This window comes from Hemibagrus wyckioides, linkage group LG25 (genome assembly GCF_019097595.1).
Source record: "Hemibagrus wyckioides isolate EC202008001 linkage group LG25, SWU_Hwy_1.0, whole genome shotgun sequence".
NCBI classification, from domain to species: domain Eukaryota; kingdom Metazoa; phylum Chordata; class Actinopteri; order Siluriformes; family Bagridae; genus Hemibagrus; species Hemibagrus wyckioides.
The window spans coordinates 16656299-16680960 of NC_080734.1; the positions used below are offsets into that span (position 1 = coordinate 16656299).

At 42.4% G+C, this 24662-nt stretch overlaps 2 protein-coding genes across 2 annotated transcripts; both read left to right on the plus strand.

Annotated features, from left to right (window-relative positions):
• The first annotated feature begins 2046 nt into the window (after positions 1 to 2046).
• tmed5 (transmembrane p24 trafficking protein 5) lies at positions 2047 to 18016 on the plus strand. The gene is made up of 4 exons (XM_058379693.1): positions 2047 to 2385; positions 4166 to 4263; positions 4379 to 4559; positions 16329 to 18016. The coding sequence occupies exons 1-4, from the start codon at positions 2209 to 2211 to the stop codon at positions 16545 to 16547; spliced, it is 675 nt and encodes a 224-aa protein (XP_058235676.1). The 5' UTR covers positions 2047 to 2208; the 3' UTR covers positions 16548 to 18016.
• A 2105-nt stretch (positions 18017 to 20121) lies between these two features.
• pigc (phosphatidylinositol glycan anchor biosynthesis, class C) lies at positions 20122 to 23159 on the plus strand. Its single transcript, XM_058379774.1, has 2 exons — positions 20122 to 20419; positions 20579 to 23159. Exon 2 carries the CDS (start codon positions 20582 to 20584, stop codon positions 21461 to 21463), a length of 882 nt encoding a protein of 293 aa, XP_058235757.1. The 5' UTR covers positions 20122 to 20419; positions 20579 to 20581; the 3' UTR covers positions 21464 to 23159.
• Positions 23160 to 24662: the final 1503 nt, after the last annotated feature.

Genomic DNA, 24662 nt, shown 5'->3' on the forward strand with positions numbered 1-24662 from the left:
TGGTCAAACTCACTCAAATCCTTACGCTTGTCCATTTTCCCTGCTTCTAACACATCAACTTTGAGGAGAAAATGTTCACTTGCTGCCTAATATATCCCACCCACTAACAGGTGCCATGATGAGGAGATCATCAGTCTTATTCACTTCACCTCTCACTGTCACAGACTTAGGATACCATCAGCCATGTTGGGAGTTTTTTTAACAACATACAACAATACAGGATAAATAAGAGCTAGTTTAAGTGATTCAGGAAGAGGTTGGTCTTCAACCGTCGTGTGAAGACGGCCAGTGACTCAGCTGTATGTTTTGTGTAGCTCTATGCTGTTTTAAGGCTGCTCTAGCCTTATTTCTCATCTTGTGCCTGAGAAATCCATCCAAATGATTAACTGCCTCTTCCTGATGTGTGTTCCTAATCCAGTGCAGGGTTTGGGGATCATTATAAAATAGTAACCCGATTTAATATGTGTTTGTTTTTATAGTACAGTATTTGTTGTTGTGTAGTAATAGTTTCTGCATCTATCCTGGTCATAAAGCATTGCATCCCACCCCTAAAGTGTATTATATTTGTGTAACAGTACGGTCTGGGGTGTTTTATTCTGCTTATACAACAGCAGTTTGGCAAAGACTATGTTTTATTTATAGCTGAATAACACATTAAACTAATTAAAATAAAGGATTTAATGTTGTGGAACATTCAAGATACAAGTTACTTCCTGTTATCATGTTCATTATATCACCATCTATCTCTCTGTTTCTCTATCTGTCTATCTCTCTGTCTGTCTCTCTGCCTCTCTATCTATCTCGCTGTCTCTGCCTCTCTCCCTATCTCTCTCTCTGTGAGTGTGGTTATTGTGTGTGCAGAGTAGTGCAGAGTATGCAAGTAGTACAATTATTGTGCGTGCAACAATCAGCTGAGGTAGAATGTAATGTTCATGTGTGGGGTAAGTCTAGAATGTCCAGGTTCTAAGTGTTCTGGTTAAGGGCCCGAATGGCCTGTGGGAAGAAGCTCCTCCTCATTCTCTCTGTGTTTGCCTTCAAGGAACGGAAATGTTTCCCTGACCGCAACAGAGAGAAGAGTCCATTGTTGGGATGGCTGAGGTCCTTCATTGTCTTCCTGGCCTTGGTCCAGCACCACTTGCTGTATATAGTGTCCAGGTCAGGAAGCTCGGTGCGGATGGTACGCTCGGCTGATCGCACCACCCTCTGGAGAGCTTGCCTGTCCTGCTTGGTGCTGTTTCCAAACCAGGCAGTGATACTTCCCGTCAGGATGCTCTCAATGGTGCAGGTCTAGAATGTCTTTAGCACCTCTGAGGGCAGTTTAAATTCCTTTAGGTGTCTAAGATGCCGGGCCTTCTTCACCAGGGTGTTGACGTGACAGGACCATGACCAGGTCTCTCTCTCTCTCTCTCTCTCTCTCTCTCTCTCTCTGCCTCTCAGCTTTTTAACACAAAATGTAATCTGCTCTGAAAACTTCTTCTTCTTCTTTTTATTATTATTATTATACAGTACATTTTTTAAAATCCGTTTATTATTAGTCTTATATTATAGGTACCCCCCCCCCATGGAGACCCCTAGTGAATGGACTGTTACTATAAACTCAATAACCTAGAAGAACGAACACATTCATACAAACCTATCGCTTACGTCACATCCGGAACTACGATGCACACCTTCAGACCAATCAGATTCGAGGATCTTGTCTTTAATAATGTAAATAATTTTAACTCTTGACCTAAACGATCTACATGGACTATACCTAATCAGTATAAAATGACCACTTTAAGGGACAGACAGTCTTTTCTTTTTCTACACAAAAGAGCGCTCGAGTGTCCCATGAACTCAATGTCCCATCAAGCAACGTCTTAAGGGTGTCTGTGATATTCGCCTGTCTGAAAAACTTATTTTTTTCCGTACTATTTAAGTTAGAGATAAAAATATTTCCTTAGATATTATGTTCGATTCATTTGCAAGAAAGTAAATAAATAAATAAATTAGTAGCTGGATGGTCTGTTAGATCTCTTGTTAGGGCGGCGGGGTCCTGAAGTAGTTGGTCCACACACACACACACACACACACACCGCGAAGTTTCCCAGGAAAGTTGAGTTGAAGCTTTTGCGCGTTATTGTTCGAGTTCTCACACACACTCTGCTTGTTGTTGTTGTTGTTGTCGTTGTCGTTGTTGTTGTTGTTGTCGTTGTTGTCGTCATTATGCGGTTGAGTTTTGTGGGAGTGTGGTTATGGCTGTGTGTGTCGGAGTGGACAGAAGTCGCCGGCGCTTTCACCCAGTCTCTGGACAGCGACTTCACCTTTACCCTGCCTCCTGGACACAAGGAGTGTTTCTACCAGACTATGAAGAAAGATGCCTCTCTGGAGATTGAGTATCAGGTCAATACACTTCTCATTTCTTTCTGTTCTATTGAGTCTAGTGCATGCTTTTAGGGGTATTTTGGGGGTGGGGGGGGGGGTCGTGCAGTGTAATCTGTAGGTTCAGGAGTCATTATATTCTGTCAGCAGTTTGGGTAATAAAAAAAATTACAGACAAAAAGGGGGGCGTGTCCAGGTTTTCAGACATGGGGTGGCCTCGGGGTGGCCAGGGTCCCCGAAGAACATTATAACAATACTGTATATATGTATATAATGCTATCTGCTTTACAGTGTGAAGTTTACATGCACCCGGGCTACAGATATTTAATCTGTTTTTCTTCTGGCTAATTTTCTTTGAAAAACCAGATTGAGAGAGATTTCATTCAGCTTTTTTTTTTTCACTCTATCAGAATTCCAGGGGGTTTAATGTTGACAGACTCTCTCTCTAGGTTTCTGGAAAACTTTAGAAATGGAGCTAGTGATTTCTACAAGCTTCTGATTGGCCGATTATCATAATTAGGAGTGAATCGGACATGGACCTGAAACTTCTTGGAGAATCAGGAAGTCATTTATGTAGTATATCTGTCTGTCAGTCTGTTTTTCTGCCTGTCCTTCTGTCTGTCTGTCGTTCTTTCTGTCTGTCTGTCTCTATGTCAGGCCATTTTTCTGTCTTTCTTTCTTTCTGTCTGTCTGTTGGTCTGTTTCTCTGTCTGTTGATATGTCTTTATGTCGGGCAATTTTTCTGTTGGTTTGTCTGTCTTTCTGTCTGTCTTTCTTTCCGTCTGTCTGTCTGTCAGGACTGTCTTTCTTTCTGACAGTCTTTCGGGCATTTGGTTTCTTTCGGGCAATTGTTCTGTTGGTCTGTCTGTCTTTCTGTCTGTTTGTCTTTCTTCCTGTCTCTCTCTGTCTGTCTTTCTTTCTTTTGGTGGGTCTTTCTTTCTTTTTGTCTATTTGTGTTTCTGTCTGTCTTTCTGTCGTTTATCCTGTCTGTCTTTCCTTCTTTCTTTCTTGATTTGACTGCAGTGCAGATCTTGAGACACTACACCCTGACTATGATTTCTCCTTCTCCAAGCCATTTGCATATCTGCTTCACCTCACAGCTGTAGTGACCAGTCTCAGCAGAAAAAACCCCTGCTGAGATGATTATAATTCCGTCTAATCGTGTCTTTATGCAGAAAAAAAACACACACTTGGTTCCGGTTCCTGTCACAAATCTGAGACATGATCCTGTAATCATTCCAGTCTTCACCTAATCTCCCCGGATCATTTCAGGAATGTTCCTAATAAAGTGCCCATTTTGAGTGAGCGTGCAAGAGCAGTTTCCACATCATTAAACCTGTGGCACGATCCCAACAGTATTATGAAACAGAGTTACAGGCAAAGGGTCATTGTTGTCTCGGGGTCTCCTGGGATTTGTGTCTGGTTTAAAGGGACATTATGGTCAAGTTCCTGTGTGGTGATTTTTATAAACGATGTGAACTGGATCTGTACAAATGTTTACGATCACGTGAGAAGAAGCACCAACGTCAGTGTGTGTGTGTGTGTGTGTGTGTGTGTGTGTGTGTTAGTCAGGCAAGAGAGGTTCAAATTCCCTTTATGTGGACAAGTATGAGAAGAAAGTAACTATTATGGGATGTAGAAGGAAGACTGTGATGAATAAACCTGTTTCCATAAGTTGTGACCCATGGTGAAACGTCCAGGAAAAGTCCTGGTAGCCCCACCCCTTTCCTTTATAGATAGATAGATGCTTTGATGAATGATGTGAATTTCCACTACACCTGACTCTGTGTTGAATCTGCAGGTCCTGGACGGAGCAGGACTGGACGTGGATTTCTACCTGTCCTCTCCCTCGGGTCACATTCTGGCCTCAGACTTCAGGAAGTCTGACGGAGTTCATACGTAGGTTTTTTACTCCTCCTTCATGTCCACATGTAGTATTATTATTATTATTATTATTATTATTATTATTATTATTATTATTTACGTTAGATATCCTTGTGATGTTCTTTCTCAGAGTGGAGACAGAGGAAGGAGACTACATGTTCTGCTTCGACAACACCTTCAGCGCGGTGTCTGAGAAGATCATCTTCTTCGAGCTCATTCTGGACAACATGGACGATGGAGAAGATCCCGAGAGCTGGAAGGAGTACGTGCAAGGCGCTGATCTGCTGGACATGAAGCTGGAAGACATCATGGTGAGGGAACGCCTGCATTCTTATCATCTGAGCATTGAGAATAGCTCTCGAACCGTGAAACAAATAATCCTGTTAGATAAGGAGAGGTTTTTTTGTCTGTCTGTCTTTCTGTCTGTTGCTCTGTCTTTCTTTCTGTCTGTCTGTCTTTCCGTCTGCCTTTCTGTCTGTCATTTTGTCTGTCTTTCCATCTGTTGGTCTGTCTTTCTTTCTGTCGGTCTGTCTTTCCGTCTGCCTTTCTCTGTCTGTCTGTCTTTTTGTCTGTCTTTTTGTCTGTCTTTTTGTCTGTCTTTCCATCTGTTGGTCTGTCTTTCTTTCTGTCCGTCCGTCTGTCTGTCTTTCTTTCCGTCTGTCTTTCCGTCTGTCTGTCTGTCTGTCTGTCTGTTGGTCTGTTTTTCTGTCTGTTTGTCTTTCTTTCTGTCTGTTGGTCTGTTTTTCTGTCTGTTTGTCTTTCTTTCTGTCTGTTGGTCTGTTTTTCTGTCTGTTTGCCTTTCTTTCTGTCTGTTGGTCTGTTTTTCTGTCTGTTTGTCTTTCTTTCTGTCTGTTGGTCTGTTTTTCTGTCTGTTTGTCTTTCTTTCTGTCTGTTGGTCTGTTTCTGTCTGTCTGTCTGTTTTTCTTTCTGTCTGTTTGTCTGTCTGTCTGTTGGACTGTCTTTCCGTCTGTCTTTCCGTCTTCCTTTCTGTCTGTCATTTTGTCTGTCTTTCCATCTGTTGGTCTGTCTTTCCGTCTGTCTTTCCGTCTGTCTGTCTTTCTGTCTTCCTTTCTGTGTGTCTTTTTGTCTGTCTTTCCATCTGTTGGTCTGTCTTTCTTTCTTTCCGTCTGTCTTTCCGTCTGTCTTTCCGTCTGTCTTTCCGTCTGTCTGTCTTTTTGTCTGTCTTTTTGTCTGTCTTTCCATCTGTTGGTCTGTCTTTCTTTCTGTCGGTCTGTCTTTCCGTCTGCCTTTCTGTCTGTCTTTCTTTCTGTCTGTCTTTCTGTCTGTTGGTCTGTTTTTCTGTCTGTTTGTCTTTCTTTCTGTCTGTTGGTCTGTTTTTCTGTCTGTCTGTTTTTCTTTCTGTCTGTTTTTCTTTCTGTCTGTCTGTTTGTCTGTTTTTCTGTCTGTCTGTCTGTTGGTCTGTTTTTCTTTCTGTCTGTTGGTCTGTCTTTCCGTCTGCCTTTCTGTCTGCCTTTCTGTCTGTCATTTTGTCTGTCTTTCCATCTGTTGGTCTGTCTTTCTTTCTGTTGGTCTGTCTTTCTGTCTGCCTTTCTGTCTGTCTTTCTTTCTGTCTGTCTTTCTGTCTGTTGGTCTGTTTTTCTGTCTGTTTGTCTTTCTTTCTGTCTGTTGGTCTGTTTTTCTGTCTGTCTGTTTTTCTTTCTGTCTGTTTGTCTTTCTTTCTGTCTGTTTTTCTGTCTGTCTGTCTGTTGGTCTGTTTTTCTTTCTGTCTGTTGGTCTGTCTTTCCGTCTGCCTTTCTGTCTGCCTTTCTGTCTGTCATTTTGTCTGTCTTTCCATCTGTTGGTCTGTCTTTCTTTCTGTTGGTCTGTCTTTCTGTCTGTCTTTCTTTCCGTCTGCCTTTCTGTCTGTCTTTCTTTCCGTCTGCCTTTCTGTCTGTCTTTCTTTGTCTGTCTGTTGGTCTGTCTGTCTGTCTGTCTGTTTTTCTTTCTGTCTGTTTGTCTGTCTGTCTGTTGGTCTGTTTTTCTTTCTGTCTGTTTGTCTGTCTGTCTGTTGGTCTGTTTTTCTTTCTGTCTGTCTGTCTGAGTATGTGAAAAGCTCTCGAACTGTGGGGGAAAAAATCCTGTTGATTGGAAACTTGGATAAGTTTGTGCACAAAAAAAGGAAGGAATTGAGAATTTTCTACTGGAATCATCGAGTCCTTTCACCAGATCAGCAAAAACTACAGCAAGTTTTAATGGAAGCTGTGACTCTAACGTCATGGGGCAGGCACGTGTCACCTACATTACAGCAACAACTATCACACATGATTTAACCTCAAAACATAAGTCAGTAAGAAAAAGCCAGAAACCCTAAACAGCTAGAGTCAAATACACCGTGCAAGAGGTTCCTCCTCACAGTAGTGCAGCTTCAGCTTGTTTATATCTTTATACCTCAGGCCTGAGAAAGATGAGCGAGCGCTTCAGCACTGTATGAATAAATTAAATATAAAGAATAATTTGCCAAGTGCTGAATGTTTCCACGCTCCACAGTTCTGTTGCTTGCTTTTGAGCCACAGGTTATAAATAGGTTCCAGAATACAGATTATAGTTTCAGGAAGTTCAGGATTGAAAGTGCAGCTGTGCAGGAAGTGCTTCTGAAGTAACACAAAGTGATGCATGTTTACCCCCAGAGTGTAAAAACACTCAGTACAGAGGTGTGGAGGCATCTACAAAATGTCTCCATCACACACACATCACAGAACATCACAAAACATCACACACACATCACAGAACATCACACACACATCACAGAACATCACACACACATCACAGAACATCACACACATCACAGAACATCACACACACATCACAGAACATCACACACACATCACAGAACATCACACACACATCACAGAACATCACACACACATCACAAAACATCACACACATCACAGAACATCACACACATCACAGAACATCACACACACATCACAGAACATCACACACACATCACAAAACATCACACACACATCACAGAACATCACACACACATCACAGAACATCACACACACATCACAGAACATCACACACACATCACAGAACATCACACACACATCACAGAACATCACACACACATCACAAAACATCACACACATCACAGAACATCACACACACATCACAGAACATCACACACACATCACAAAACATCACACACACATCACAGAACATCACACACACATCACAGAACATCACACACACATCACAGAACATCACACACACATCACAGAACATCACAAAACATCACACACACATCACAAAACATCACACACACATCACAGAACATCACACACACATCACAGAACATCACACACACATCACAGAACATCACACACACATCACAGAACATCACACACACATCACACACCATCACACACACATCACACACACATCACAGAACATCACACACACATCACACACACATCACAGAACATCACACACACATCACAGAACATCACACACACATCACAGAACATCACAGAACATCACACACACATCACAGAACATCACACACACATCACAGAACATCACACACACATCACAGAACATCACACACACATCACAGAACATCACACACACATCACAGAACATCACACACACATCACAGAACATCACACACACATCACAGAACATCACACACACATCACAGAACATCACACACACATCACAGAACATCACACACACATCACAGAACATCACACACACATCACAAAACATCACACACACATCACAAAACATCACACACACATCACAAAACATCACACACACATCACAGAACATCACACACACATCACAGAACATCACACACACATCACAGAACATCACACACACATCACAGAACATCACACACATCACAAAACATCACAGAACATCACAAAACATCACACACACATCACACAGAACATCACACACACATCACACAGAACATCACAGAACAACACACACATCACAGAACATCACACACACATCACAGAACATCACACACACAACACACACACATCACAGAACATCACACACACATCACACACACATCACAGAACATCACACACACATCACAGAACATCACACACACATCACAGAACATCACAGAACATCACACACATATCACACACACATCACACACACATCACACACATCACAGAACATCACACACACATCACACACACATCACACACACATCACACACATCACAGAACATCACACACACATCACAGAACATCACACACACATCACAAAACATCACACACACATCACAGAACATCACACACACATCACAGAACATCACACACACATCACAGAACATCACAAAACATCACACACACATCACAAAACATCACACACACATCACAGAACATCACACACACATCACAGAACATCACACACACATCACAGAACATCACACACACATCACAGAACATCACACACACATCACAGAACATCACACACACATCACACACACATCACACACACATCACAGAACATCACACACACATCACACACACATCACAGAACATCACACACACATCACAGAACATCACAGAACATCACACACACATCACAGAACATCACACACACATCACAGAACATCACACACACATCACAGAACATCACACACACATCACAGAACATCACACACACATCACAGAACATCACACACACATCACAGAACATCACAGAACATCACACACACATCACAGAACATCACACACACATCACAGAACATCACACACACATCACAGAACATCACACACACATCACAGAACATCACACACACATCACAGAACATCACACACACATCACAGAACATCACAAAACATCACACACACATCACAGAACATCACAGAACATCACACACACATCACAGAACATCACACACACATCACAGAACATCACACACATCACACACACATCACAGAACATCACACACACATCACAGAACATCACAGAACATCACACACACATCACAGAACATCACACACACATCACAGAACATCACACACATCACACACACATCACACACACATCACAGAACATCACACACACATCACAGAACATCACACACACATCACAGAACATCACACACACATCACAGAACATCACACACACATCACAGAACATCACACACACATCACAGAACATCACACACACATCACAGAACATCACACACACATCACAGAACATCACACACACATCACAGAACATCACAAAACATCACACACACATCACAGAACATCACAGAACATCACACACACATCACAGAACATCACACACACATCACAGAACATCACACACACATCACAGAACATCACACACATCACACACACATCACAGAACATCACACACACATCACAGAACATCACAGAACATCACACACACATCACAGAACATCACACACACATCACAGAACATCACACACATCACACACACATCACAGAACATCACACACATCACACACACATCACACACACATCACAGAACATCACACACACATCACAGAACATCACACACACATCACACACACATCACAGAACATCACACACACATCACAGAACATCACAAAACATCACACACACATCACACAGAACATCACACACACATCACACAGAACATCACACACACATCACAGAACATCACACACACAACACACACACATCACAGAACATCACACACACATCACACACACATCACAGAACATCACACACACATCACACACACATCACAGAACATCACACACACATCACACACACATCACAGAACATCACACACACATCACAGAACATCACAGAACATCACACACACATCACACACACATCACACACACATCACACACATCACAGAACATCACACACACATCACACACACATCACACACACATCACACACACATCACACACACATCACAGAACATCACACACACATCACAGAACATCACACACACATCACACACACATCACAGAACATCACACACACATCACAGAACATCACACACACATCACAGAACATCACACACACATCACAGAACATCACACACATCACACACACATCACAGAACATCACACACACATCACAGAACATCACAGAACATCACACACACATCACACACACATCACACACATCACACACACATCACACACACATCACAGAACATCACACACATCACACACACATCACACACACATCACACACACACATCACAGAACATCACAGAACATCACACACACATCACACACACATCACACACACATCACAGAACATCACACACATCACACACACATCACAGAACATCACACACACATCACAGAACATCACACACACATCACACACACATCACAGAACATCACACACACATCACAGAACATCACACACACATCACAGAACATCACACACACATCACAGAACATCACACACACATCACACACACATCACACACACATCACAGAACATCACACACACATCACAGAACATCACACACATCACAGAACATCACACACACATCACAGAACATCACAGAACATCACACACACATCACAGAACATCACACACATCACAGAACATCACAGAACATCACAGAACATCACACACACATCACACACACATCACAGAACATCACACACACATCACAGAACATCACACACATCACACACACATCACAGAACATCACACACACATCACACACACATCACAGAACATCACACACACATCACACACACATCACAGAACATCACACACACATCACAGAACATCACACACACATCACAGAACATCACACACACATCACAGAACATCACACACACATCACAGAACATCACAGAACATCACACACACATCACAGAACATCACACACACATCACACACACATCACAGAACATCACACACACATCACAGAACATCACACACACATCACAAAACATCACACACACATCACACACACATCACACACACATCACACACACATCACAGAACATCACACACACATCACACACACATCACAGAACATCACACACACATCACACACACATCACACACATCACACACACATCACAGAACATCACACACACATCACACACACATCACAGAACATCACACACACATCACACACACATCACAGAACATCACACACACATCACACACACATCACAGAACATCACACACACATCACAGAACATCACACACACATCACAGAACATCACACACACATCACAGAACATCACACACACATCACAGAACATCACACACACATCACAGAACATCACACACACATCACACACACATCACAGAACATCACACACACATCACACACACATCACAGAACATCACACACACATCACAGAACATCACACACACATCACAGAACATCACACACATCACAGAACATCACACACACATCACACACACATCACAGAACATCACACACACATCACACACACATCACAGAACATCACACACACATCACACACACATCACAGAACATCACACACACATCACACACACATCACACACACATCACAGAACATCACAGAACATCACACACACATCACACACACATCACAGAACATCACACACACATCACAGAACATCACACACACATCACAGAACATCACACACACATCACAGAACATCACACACACATCACAGAACATCACACACACATCACACACACATCACAGAACATCACACACACATCACACACACATCACAGAACATCACACACACATCACACACACACATCACAGAACATCACACACACATCACAGAACATCACACACACATCACAGAACATCACACACATCACACACACATCACAGAACATCACACACACATCACACACACACATCACAGAACATCACACACACATCACAGAACATCACACACACATCACAGAACATCACACACACATCACAGAACATCACACACACATCACACACACATCACAGAACATCACACACACATCACAGAACATCACACACACATCACAGAACATCACACACACATCACACACACATCACAGAACATCACACACACATCACACACACATCACAGAACATCACACACACATCACAGAACATCACACACACATCACAGAACATCACACACATCACACACACATCACAGAACATCACACACACATCACACACACATCACAGAACATCACACACACATCTCACACACATCACACACACATCACAGAACATCACACACACATCACACACACATCACACACACATCACACACACATCACAGAACATCACACACACATCACAGAACATCACACACACATCACACACACATCACAGAACATCACACACACATCACAGAACATCACACACACATCACAGAACATCACACACACATCACACACACATCACAGAACATCACACACACATCACACACACATCACAGAACATCACACACACATCACAGAACATCACACACACATCACAGAACATCACACACATCACACACACATCACAGAACATCACACACACATCACACACACATCACAGAACATCACACACACATCTCACACACATCACACACACATCACAGAACATCACACACACATCACACACACATCACAGAACATCACACACACATCACACACACATCACACACACATCACAGAACATCACACACACATCACAGAACATCACACACACATCACAGAACATCACACACACATCACACACACATCACAGAACATCACACACACATCACAGAACATCACACACACATCACAGAACATCACACACATCACACACACATCACAGAACATCACACACACATCACACACACATCACACACACATCACAGAACATCTCACACATCACACACACATCACACACACATCACACACACATCACACACACATCACAGAACATCACACACACATCACACACACATCACACACACATCACACACACATCACACACATCACACACACATCACACACACATCACACACACATCACAGAACATCACACACATCACAGAACATCACACACACATCACACACACATCACACACACATCACAGAACATCACACACACATCACACACACATCACAGAACATCACACACATCACACACACATCACAGAACATCACACACACATCACAGAACATCACACACACATCACAGAACATCACACACACATCACACACATCACACACACATCACAGAACATCACACACACATCACACACACATCACAGAACATCACACACACATCACAGAACATCACACACACATCACAGAACATCACACACACATCACACACATCACACACACATCACAGAACATCACACACACATCACACACACATCACAGAACATCACAGAACATCACAGAACATCACACACACATCACAGAACATCACAGAACATCACAGAACATCACAGAACATCACACACACATCACAGAACATCACAGAACATCACAGAACATCACACACACATCACAGAACATCACAGAACATCACACACACATCACACACACATCACAGAACATCACAAAACAACACACACATCACACACACATCACAAAATGTCTCAGAACATCACACACACATCACAGAACATCACACACATCACACACATCACAAAATGTCTCAGAACATTACACAACATCACAGAACATCACACACACATCACAGAACATCACACACACATCACAGAACATCACACACACATCACAGAACATCACACACACATCACACACATCACACACACATCACAGAACATCACACACACATCACACACACATCACAGAACATCACAGAACATCACACACACATCACAGAACATCACAGAACATCACAGAACATCACACACACATCACAGAACATCACACACACATCACACACACATCACAGAACATCACAGAACCTCACAGAACATCACACACACATCACAGAACATCACAGAACATCACACACACATCACACACACATCACAGAACATCACAAAACAACACACACATCACACACACATCACAAAATGTCTCAGAACATTACACAACATCACAGAACATCACACACATCACACACACATCACAAAATGTCTCAGAACATTACACAACATCACAGAACATCACACACACATCACAGAACATCACACACATCACACACACATCACAAAATGTCTCAGAACATTACACAACATCACACACACATCACACACACATCACAAAATGTCTCAGAACATTACACAACATCACAGAACATCACACACACATCACAGAACATCACACACATCACACACACATCACAAAATGTCTCAGAACATTACACAACATCACAGAACATCACACACACATCACACACACATCACAGAACATCACACACACATCACAGAACATCACACACATCACAGAACATCACACACACATCACACACACATCACACACACATCACAGAACATCACACACACATCACACACACATCACACACACATCACAGAACATCACAGAACATCACACATCACACACACATCACAGAACATCACACACACATCACAGAACATCACACACACATCACAGAACATCACACACACATCACACACATCACACACACATCACAGAACATCACACACACATCACACACACATCACAGAACATCACAGAACATCACAGAACATCACACACACATCACAGAACATCACACACACATCACAGAACATCACACACACATCACAGAACATCACACACACATCACACACACATCACAGAACATCACAGAACATCACACACACATCACAGAACATCACAGAACATCACACACACATCACAGAACATCACACACACATCACACACACATCACAGAACATCACAAAACAACACACACATCACACACACATCACAAAATGTCTCAGAACATCACACACACATCACAGAACATCACACACATCACACACATCACACACACATCACAAAATGTCTCAGAACATTACACAACATCACAGAACATCACACACACATCTCAAAATGTCTCAGAACATTACACAACATCACAGAACACACTCCTCACAGAAAATCACACACACATGCATCACAAAACTTCACACGTCTCTCTCTCTCTCTCTCTCTCTCTCTCTCTCTCTCTCTCTCTCTCTCTCTCTGGTTATTCTACGTGGTTAAGGTGTATAAAATTGCATCACAGTAATGATTATTGTTTATAGCCCTGTTAGTATCGGTTTATCCGGGGACATAAAAACATTAACATTAAAATGTATTTTTTTTAAAATTTCCTCAGCGTCTCTTGGATGCAGACGACCAAAGTTCCAGCTTTAAATATCCAATAAAACAATAATCACCGTTCAGAAAGTGTTTAATATCTGGGGGCCGGACCCTGATAAGCACACTGTTAGACTAAATACAGCTTCTTTTATTCCAGTATGAGGTAAAAAAATCAGCTATGTTTCTCCGAACAGGAAAAAGAAGTCATATATCATCATTGTTTGGTGTAAAACAGAAGGAGGACAGAAAAAAAATAGCGGCATGACCCAATCCGGACAGACGGACAATAACAGAGCAGCACCTGTAACGTAGGAAATGACCCCAGAACCGTGATGTAAATTGAACCCTGGACACAGAGGGCTCATGTCTCTCGAAGTGAAGAATAATCAGTTCCAGAAAGTAATATTGTAGAAATCAATGCAAAACCAAGCAGACTTCACAATGTTCATAGGATCTTGCCGTTTTTCATAATGACTGCAGAAAGAAAGTCGTCACATGTTGTCTCAATGCTAGGAGTTTATCCTGTGCTTGCAGTTTCATCACTTTAAGTGGTTTTTCACAGAAACAGCTCACAAATCTCAAGTTGTATCAGAAATTTAAGCAAAATCGAAGCATTTTTGGCTTCAACAATCACAAAAAATTCTGAAATCCTGAAGGGACTGACTATCAAATCATTGCTATAAACGGAATCACAGAAGGAATGAAATCGACTTTCAGACAGAAGATGATGGATTTCCTTCAGCCTGTCTGACTCTTCCACGTTGTTTAGCTGTGAGTGTGTGTTTGGTGCTCACTCTCATGCTCATATCCTTCTCTCTCTCGCTCTCTCTCACTCTCTCTCGCTCTCTCTCTCTATAGGACACGATAAACAGCGTGAAGGCGAGATTAGGGAAGAGTCTCCAGATTCAGACGGTGTTGAAGGCCTTCGAGGCACGCGACCGCAACCTGCAGGAGAGCAACTACGAGCGCGTCAACATCTGGTCCTTCACCAACATGGTGGTGATGGTGGTGGTGTCCTGCGTGCAGGTCTATCTACTGCGCAGCCTCTTCGACGACAAGAAGAAAACCCGCACGTAACCTCTGCCCAACATCCGGGACTGAAAAGAGAAAATGTCTCTCTCCATCATCACCCTTCCTCCCGTTCCTCTTCTCCGTCCAGTCGACCCGAACCAAGAACATACTGGTTTCATTTCTCAGCCTGTAAAAATAAGAGACACAGATCTTATCTAAGCTGCTACACAATAAAAAGCACATGTGATGTGATGTATTTTTAACTTAAAGAATTAACCGTTTCTTATCAGGATCATTTTATAGTAACTCAAGAGACACTGGTTATATTTCTGCAACATGACAAATATTTCAGTTTTTTTTTTTTCCTTCTCTCCAAAGCGAAAGCTACTGTCGATCATCTGCTCCAGACCTTTCGTAAAGCAGCCTCGGTTTTTCCTGTAAGATACCCAGTGAAATGTCTGCTGTAGATTTGGTGTAAGAGGAAGCCTTATCACAATAACCGAAAGAAAAACCCAACATGGCCGTGATTTAAGACCTATTGACAACTTTGCGAGGGACAGCTGCCCTTATGGACCATGCCAGGGGCTGTATTTGGCCCATGATTCCTATGAAGTAAAGGGAAAAGGGATCCTGTGCGTCTATAAATCACTACAGAGCAGACGAGCAGATCGTGTGACCGCTTGTTCCTCAGGCCTCGCTGACCACACTCGCTCTTTCTTGAAAGACATTTCAGGCTTCGGAATTGTTACTATGAGCTGAAGTCAGCCTTGAGCATCCGGGATGAGATAAGTCCAGCGTCTGGACACACATCCCGAGAGGAGCCGAGAACGACGTGTTCAACTTTAACACAACCTTCTGTGGCGCATCTACAGAAAATCTCTTTTCATTAACCGGAAGATTAATAAATCAGTGCCAAACATCATTCTCTGTTTTTGTTTTTTTTCCAGTAAAATTGATTTACTTTCCATCAAACACGCATCAAATCATGCTCCATCTAATTTAAAATATCCTAAATGCTAACTTTAAGGGATATATCTTTGATTTTATTCTTCTTCTTGTTGTTTTAAGCATGCACTCTGTCAGCTGTTTAATATCTACTGACATCTGATGCGTGTATAAAATCATCCTGGCTCATTATCAGCATATGTGGAACCCTCAGGAAATCTAATGTGCATCTAGAATAGAAATTATCCTTTAATTTTGTCGAATACAGTTCATATTACAGCTACAGTTCTAGTAATAAAAATGCTGATCTGTATTAGAGGTGTGCATGAGAGCATTTTACACCCCATGTCAACTCCTGCAGTTAATATTAATGGATAAACGTCTTGACACGCCCATCTGCCCCAGTTTTATTGAGACTCCAGGTCCTGATGCACACCTCTAGGCTTTATGACGAGTAAGAGAAAACATACTGACAGAAATTCCCTGATTTGTACTTGTTGATGTTTCAGTGTTTGCTGTATACTGCCTGTGCTGTAGCTGAGCTTCTTGTGAGTCTCGGATCAAATCATTAAAATTTCAGTTTAAAGTTTTGGAAAGTTTTCTTTATTCATTTTCACGCTCTGGATTCAGATCATCGAGGACATGTATGATGAATTACACACACAGGGGAGGGGGATTGTGGGTAAACGCAGGGACACAGATGTGCGCAGCTATGCCTGAGACTTCACACTGGACTAAAAACATATCATGCATACAAATAAAGACTAAAGTTTCACATCAGTTCAGTCCTGGACTCTAGCCTTTCAGCTCCACCCTTTAAGTCTATTATCTACCTTCTCTGGATTTGAGTCATGACAAACACTATATTGCCAAAAGTTTTGGAACACCCTCCAAATCACTGAATTCAGGGGTTGGGCTCGGCCCCTAAGTTCCAGTGAAAGGAACTCTTAATGCTTCAGCTTACCAAGACATTTTGGACAATTTCATGCTCCCAACTTTGTGGGAACAGTTTGGGGATGACCGCTTCCTGTTCCAACATGACTGTGCACCAGTGCACAAAGCAAGGTCCATAAAGAGTGAGTTTGCTGTGGAGGAACTTGACTGGCCTGCACAGAGTCCTGACCTCAACCTGATAGAAGACCTTTGGGATGAATTAGAGCGGAGACTGCGAGACAGACCTTCTCATCCAACATCAGTGCCTGACCTCACAAATGTGATTCTAGAGGAATGGTCAAAAAATCCCATAAACACACTCCTAAACCTTGTGGAAAGCCTTCCCAGAAGATTTAAAGCCGTTATAAATGCAAAAGGCGGGACAACTCCATATTACATTCATGTGCATGTAAAGGCAGACGCCCCAAAACGTTTGGCAATATACATGTTTATTCCATCATTAACCTTCATGGAGACAGTTTTTAACTCTAATATAATATTTAATATTTAAACCTGAGTCTCATATTTAAAGTCTTATTTATCGACCATGATGTTTTTGAGAAGTTGTTCTCGTGTGAGGATGTGTGTGTATTTCTACATGCACAGTGCCGGAACAGTGTAGTTCAATGAAATGAACTATTGAGCACAGACAGGGACGAGACGAAATATAAAGTCACCTAAAAGGATCTATAGAGTGATTGGGATGACGATTTGGGTAAAGATTTGGCACAGCTCCCCCCAAACACACACACACACACACAAACACACACACAGGTATTCTTAGCTGAGTATCCACTTGTTGATTAGTTGATTTCTGTTTTATGGTTTTCAATAAAAAGTTATTTCTTTCTTAAGTCTGGCAGTAGTAGATAATTAATTAAGAAAATTAAAAAAAAAAAATCAAAAGCACATAATAAAATAAAATGCATGAGAAGACTGGAGGACAAAACAAGCACAAGAAAACATTTCCAAAAATGTCCAGGCACAATCATTTAGTATTGATTTTCATATTTTGTTGCATGAGTTACAAAACGATCCATATTTATACAGATATCTTGCCTACTTATATACACTGATCAGGCATAACATTATGACCACCTGCCTAATATTGTGTTGGTCCCCCTTTTCCTGCCAAAACAGCCCTGACCCCACGAGGTATGGACTCCACTAGATCCCTGAAGGTGTGCTGTGGGATCTGCCACCAAGATGTTTTTCTTTAAGATTCTTTAAGTCATGTACGTCACGATGTGGAGCCTCCAAGGGCCACACCTCGCAACTTACAGGATACTTTTGATAGATAGTGACCACTGCAGACCGGGAACACCCCACAACAGCTGCAGTTTTGGAGATGCTCTGATCCAGTGGTCTAGCCATCACAATTTGGCCCTTGGTCAAACTCGCTCAAATCCTTACGCTTGTCCATTTTTCCTGCTTCTAACACATCAACTTTGGTACCATGATGAGGTGATCATCAGTCTTATTCACCTCCCATGTGAGTCATCATAATGTTATGCCTGATCTGTGTATCTATCCACACAGTACAGTATATTTCCTGTAGATTTCCATTTTTTTTGAATCTCTATATTTCTCAAATGTAAGAAAGTATATTTTAAAGATGATATATTTATCATTTTCCAGTCTGAATTATATTTCAATAAGCTTTAAATACATCACACATATTCCTCCTTGATTCCTCTTTCAGCAGGGGGCACAATCACACACACACGCGCGCGCTTCTTGTTTTCAATGCGCGTCACTTCCGGGAATTCCTACAGGAGAGGGTTTAGGAGAGTGATGGAGGAATTGGAGCCGGCTCCGGGAAGGTTTGAGTGCTGATTTTAACGCGTTTAACAGATTCGTTGCTCGTTCGCTTTCTAAAATGTAGATTTCCACGCTGTCTGTGTGAAAATGGGCCTGAAATTCAAGTGTTTATGATAAGCGAAGGCGGAAATAAAAAGCGGCTTTTACCCGTCATGCACCTCTTCCTCATGCAGGACTCCCGTCAACATGGCGAAGTGTCAACGGATCACACTGTAATTCATCATTAACCCACCAAAAAGGTAGAGATAATGCTCGTAGCACTTCCGGTATCCTGTTAAATGACTCCTTTATGTAAATCCAGAGCTGTGTGTGTGTGTGTGTGTGTGTGTGTGTGTGTGTGTGGAATCTGTTGTAACACACTATATACAGGATCATGGACTCTGCTCTGTGATTTTCAGGCAATGGGCGCAGACAGCGATGCAGGTGCTACTCCAGCTGTGCCATGGCGTAAAGTCCTGTACAAGCGCCAGCCGTTTCCTGACAACTACGTGGACCGCCGCTTCCTAGAGGAACTTCGACGCAACATCAGAGTGCACCAGTACAGCTACTGGGCAGTGGTACGAGAAGCCGGGCTCGTCTCTCAACAGCTCTCGTGCGTGGCATTGTTCCTCACGCTTTGGTCCTATATGGAGCAGGGAAATGTGGGTCCTGCGACGCTGCTCTGGACTGGCCTGGGATGCTCCGTGCTGGGCTACACGCTGTACGAGGCTCTGGGCGGAGGGAGCGGGCGAGAGCGGACGCGCTGCGCCGACCTGCAGAGCGCTGCCGTGTTCATGGCCTTTACTTTCGGATTCTCGCCAGTGCTCAAGACGTTGACGGAGTCGGTGAGCACGGACACGGTGTACGCCATGTCCGCCGGCATGCTCATGGCGCACCTGGTGTCTTTTCCCTACACGCAGCCGAGCCTGCCAGGCAGCCTTTCTCTCAACGCCGCACTCTTTGCATCTGTTTGCTTGGCATCACGTCTGCCCGGGACTTTGCACACCTTCGCCATGCTGAGCTGCGCCCTGGTCATCTTTGCACTCTGGCCATGTCTGCTGCAGCGACTGAGACAGGCGGCCGAGTGGACGTTCCCCTGGGCAGCCGGGATGGTGTGTGTATGTGGAGTCGCAGGTGTTGGTACTCTGTGGCCTGCTGCAGCTCTTCTCCTGTTTCTAGCTCTCGTGGTACTAACGTTAGTGTGTCCGCTGCTGCTGGTGCGTCTACAGAGACACAAAGACAACATCCACGGGCCGTGGGACGAGGCTGAGATCAGAGAGGACTTGTCCCGCTTTTTGAGTTGATATGAAATGGGGTGTGTCACAGGAGGGGCCTCATTTAGGCCTACACATGAAACATCTGCCATAAAAATTGTACACTGCCTGTTTTGGGTGTTGATGCAAAAAAAAAAAAGGCTGCTTGTGTTGTATGTTTGTCACTTTTACATTCAATCTCAGGGAAGGTGCAGCTTTAGGAATGAACTAAACAAACAACTAATTTATTTTTCTTTAAATTTTAAAATAGCATGAGGCACAACTCATAACTGGACCAGTATTTCTTTGAACGTGTTCTTAAAATACTTGGAAATAGGATTGATAACATATTAATAAATGTTGTATTTATTGTACATGTAATAATAACATGTTATAACAAAGTGCATCATGTTCAGTTAAAAGATAACGTAGCTTGGGGAAAAAATGTGTGGAGGAAAAGACAAAGATTTAGGGAGCAGATGAAGGAGGAATGAAGTTGCTTGAAACTTCAGGTATCACTGTGAAGAGCTGTCTGCGCTGAGGTGATGGAGGGATGAAAGAACAGATAGCAGGAGTGAAGAGAAATGATAACCTTTGGGTCTGGCGGTTATGTGGACTGTGGTGGCTGATCGATCACACCCGAGAAACAACACCTAGATTCTATATTTTTATTTTTATTGTATTTATTGAGTGGTATCATACAGAGGACAGCCCTTGTCATGTACACCAGCCATATGACTATATTTTTCTGATGGAATCATCATTGATCTCCACAAGTTACTCACCTGAATTGTGGAGAAGTGTGCTGTTTTTATACTCTTCTAATTCTGTTTATATTCAGGGATCGACTCTCTAACCTAAAGCTACCTAAACAAACAGGATGTTCATATTTAATATGACATGACCTAGAAGATTTCCAAACCTTGTAGCCTAGTGAGGTCATTTTTTTAATCAGTGTGCTAATGTTATAGGAGCTAGATAGCTAGTTAATGAAAACTAGTTTAAGAAAAAATTGTATCATAAATAAAATAAAAACCTCCCTGCTGATGGTCTGAATAGACCTGACTTTGCTACAGAGCTGTCAATGCTGATGGCAGTAAAGACACCTATTGAAGTTCACTGTAAGAGGTGTGTGTTATGAAGTCTCGACTGTCATTTCAGCCCAGGCCCTGTCAATCATTTCATTAACCACACCCTTTTAATTAGACAGCAAGGCCCGATTGAACATGTAAAAACAACAGCACACTGTTTCTAAGAATCACTTCCAGAGATGTGCTTGTGTCATTTTCCCGAACATGGGAATGCTTCAGAGACGTTTTGTAACCCGTTACAATCCAGTGATGTATCCAACTATTAAACAAGGACAACATTCAAACATAACATTTTTATGGTGTTTAGTCAGATACCATGTGTCTTGGCTATTCTAGAGACTATTAGAGATGACTATAACTGTCTGGAGATGAAGAGCTGTCTAGCACCATGCTTCAAAATCACTCGTACACAACATATTCAGCTCAAAGGTGTTGAGACCTAAAAGGCCAAAGAATGTGATTTTGTGATGTGGTTAAGGCTCTGGGTTGTTGATCAGAGGATCAGGGTCCAAGCCCCAGCACCACCAAGCTCCACTGCTGGGCAATTGAGCAAGGCCCTTAACCCTCTCTGCTCCAGGGGTGCTGGATTATGCGAAGGAAGGATTTCCATTATGCTGTAATGTATGTGTGGCGATAATAAAGGCTTCTTGACCTTTAGATCATTTTCCAACTCATCAGTGAGCACTCACTGCCTGAGGATCCCTATGTTGTCTGTAGCACTTCTATACAGAGTCACAGGAAACCTGGAGTCTAGACGTCATGAGTCAAGTCCAGACGGGGTGCCATCTTATTGCAGGGCACAATCACATACACTAAGAGAAACATTTACACACTACAGATAATTTAGAGATTCCCATCTTTGCATGTCTTTGGACCGGGGAAGGAAATCAGAGTACCAGGAGAAAACCTTGAAGCACATGGAGAACATGGTAACTCCACACATACAGGACACAGGCAGGGAACAAACCTCCAACCTCAAACATGCTTTCAATTACTGGCAATTTCAATTACCGCCGCTTTATGTGCACTCTATACATTTACGTCTAGCATTATTTTCTATGATGCACTGTTTTTGCAAACTAAGGCAAAGGTCTATTCTCTACATTAATGGAGAAAACAAATACATTCAAAGGCAGCTTCAGGGTCCTGAGTTTGATCCTAAGTTATTATGTGTTACCTAAGGTTTCTCTTATTTCCTACCTTTGTCCAAAAACACATAAGGGTAACATGGGATTGGCTATGCTAAATTGCACCTAGGTGTTTCATTTCACCTTGCAATGGACCAGCATCCTTTCTGGAATCCATTGGATCCACTATGACAAGATAAAACAGACAAGGATAAAATTGTTTCTAAATATGAAATGAACAATTAAGTAAGGAACAAATGAGTTAAAAAGGGTTTTTTTTTTGACAATGCCACAGTTATCCGTGGCTGTGGAGCAAAACTGGCTGTACTTTCTGGAAGAGGAGATCCAGCAATCATGCATCTCTGCGAACTCACGCATGGACTGAGGTTTCTTCAGAGTGTGTTACAATACCTTGTGATGCAGATGACTTCAGGTGTCTCTCCTGAATGTATGATAGCATTTACATTTGGCTGAGCGACTTACAATTTATCTAATTTTTTTTATACAACTGAGCAATTGAGGGTTAAGGGCCTTGCTCAGGGGCCCAGCAGTGGCAGCTTGGTGGACCTGGGTTTCTTCTGATCAGTAATCCAACACCTTAACCACTAAGCTTCCACATCCCCCTCTATACCCTTCCCTGATTGGTAGCTGATGTATGATAGACAATTCCCATAGCTGTGGGAGGTGGGGGTTGGTTTGGTAGGGGGGAGGGAGTAAGTTTGATTCTTTATAGAAAGATTATTTTTATATTATTATTCTCAAACGTGATGATCTACCTTATTCTGTCCACAGTAGGTGCAAAGCACTTATACCGCCACTAGAGGTCAGTGTTCTCTTCAGGTTTGCTGCAGTATGGCGTGTGTGTGTGTGTGTGTGTGTGTGTGTGTGGTGGTTATTAGCAGTAACATGACAAATACCCTTCATACCAGTCTACCCACTGATTCCTCTCAGGAGATGAAAGAAAAGACAGCGTCAGTCTTCCAGCTTAATCGTCATTGGTGATATTTTGAATAGTGTTGGTTAATTCATCGG

Bases quoted from the DNA above. Each gene is read 5' to 3' on its own strand.
- tmed5 (XM_058379693.1), top strand. From the start codon at position 2,209: ATGCGGTTGAGTTTTGTGGGAGTGTGGTTATGGCTGTGTGTGTCGGAG. The intron at 2,386-4,165 runs GTCAATACACTT...TTGAATCTGCAG, and splicing joins CTCTGGAGATTGAGTATCAG to GTCCTGGACGGAGCAGGACT. The intron at 4,560-16,328 runs GTGAGGGAACGC...CTCTCTCTATAG, and splicing joins TGAAGCTGGAAGACATCATG to GACACGATAAACAGCGTGAA.
- pigc (XM_058379774.1), top strand. From the start codon at position 20,582: ATGGGCGCAGACAGCGATGCAGGTGCTACTCCAGCTGTGCCATGGCGT.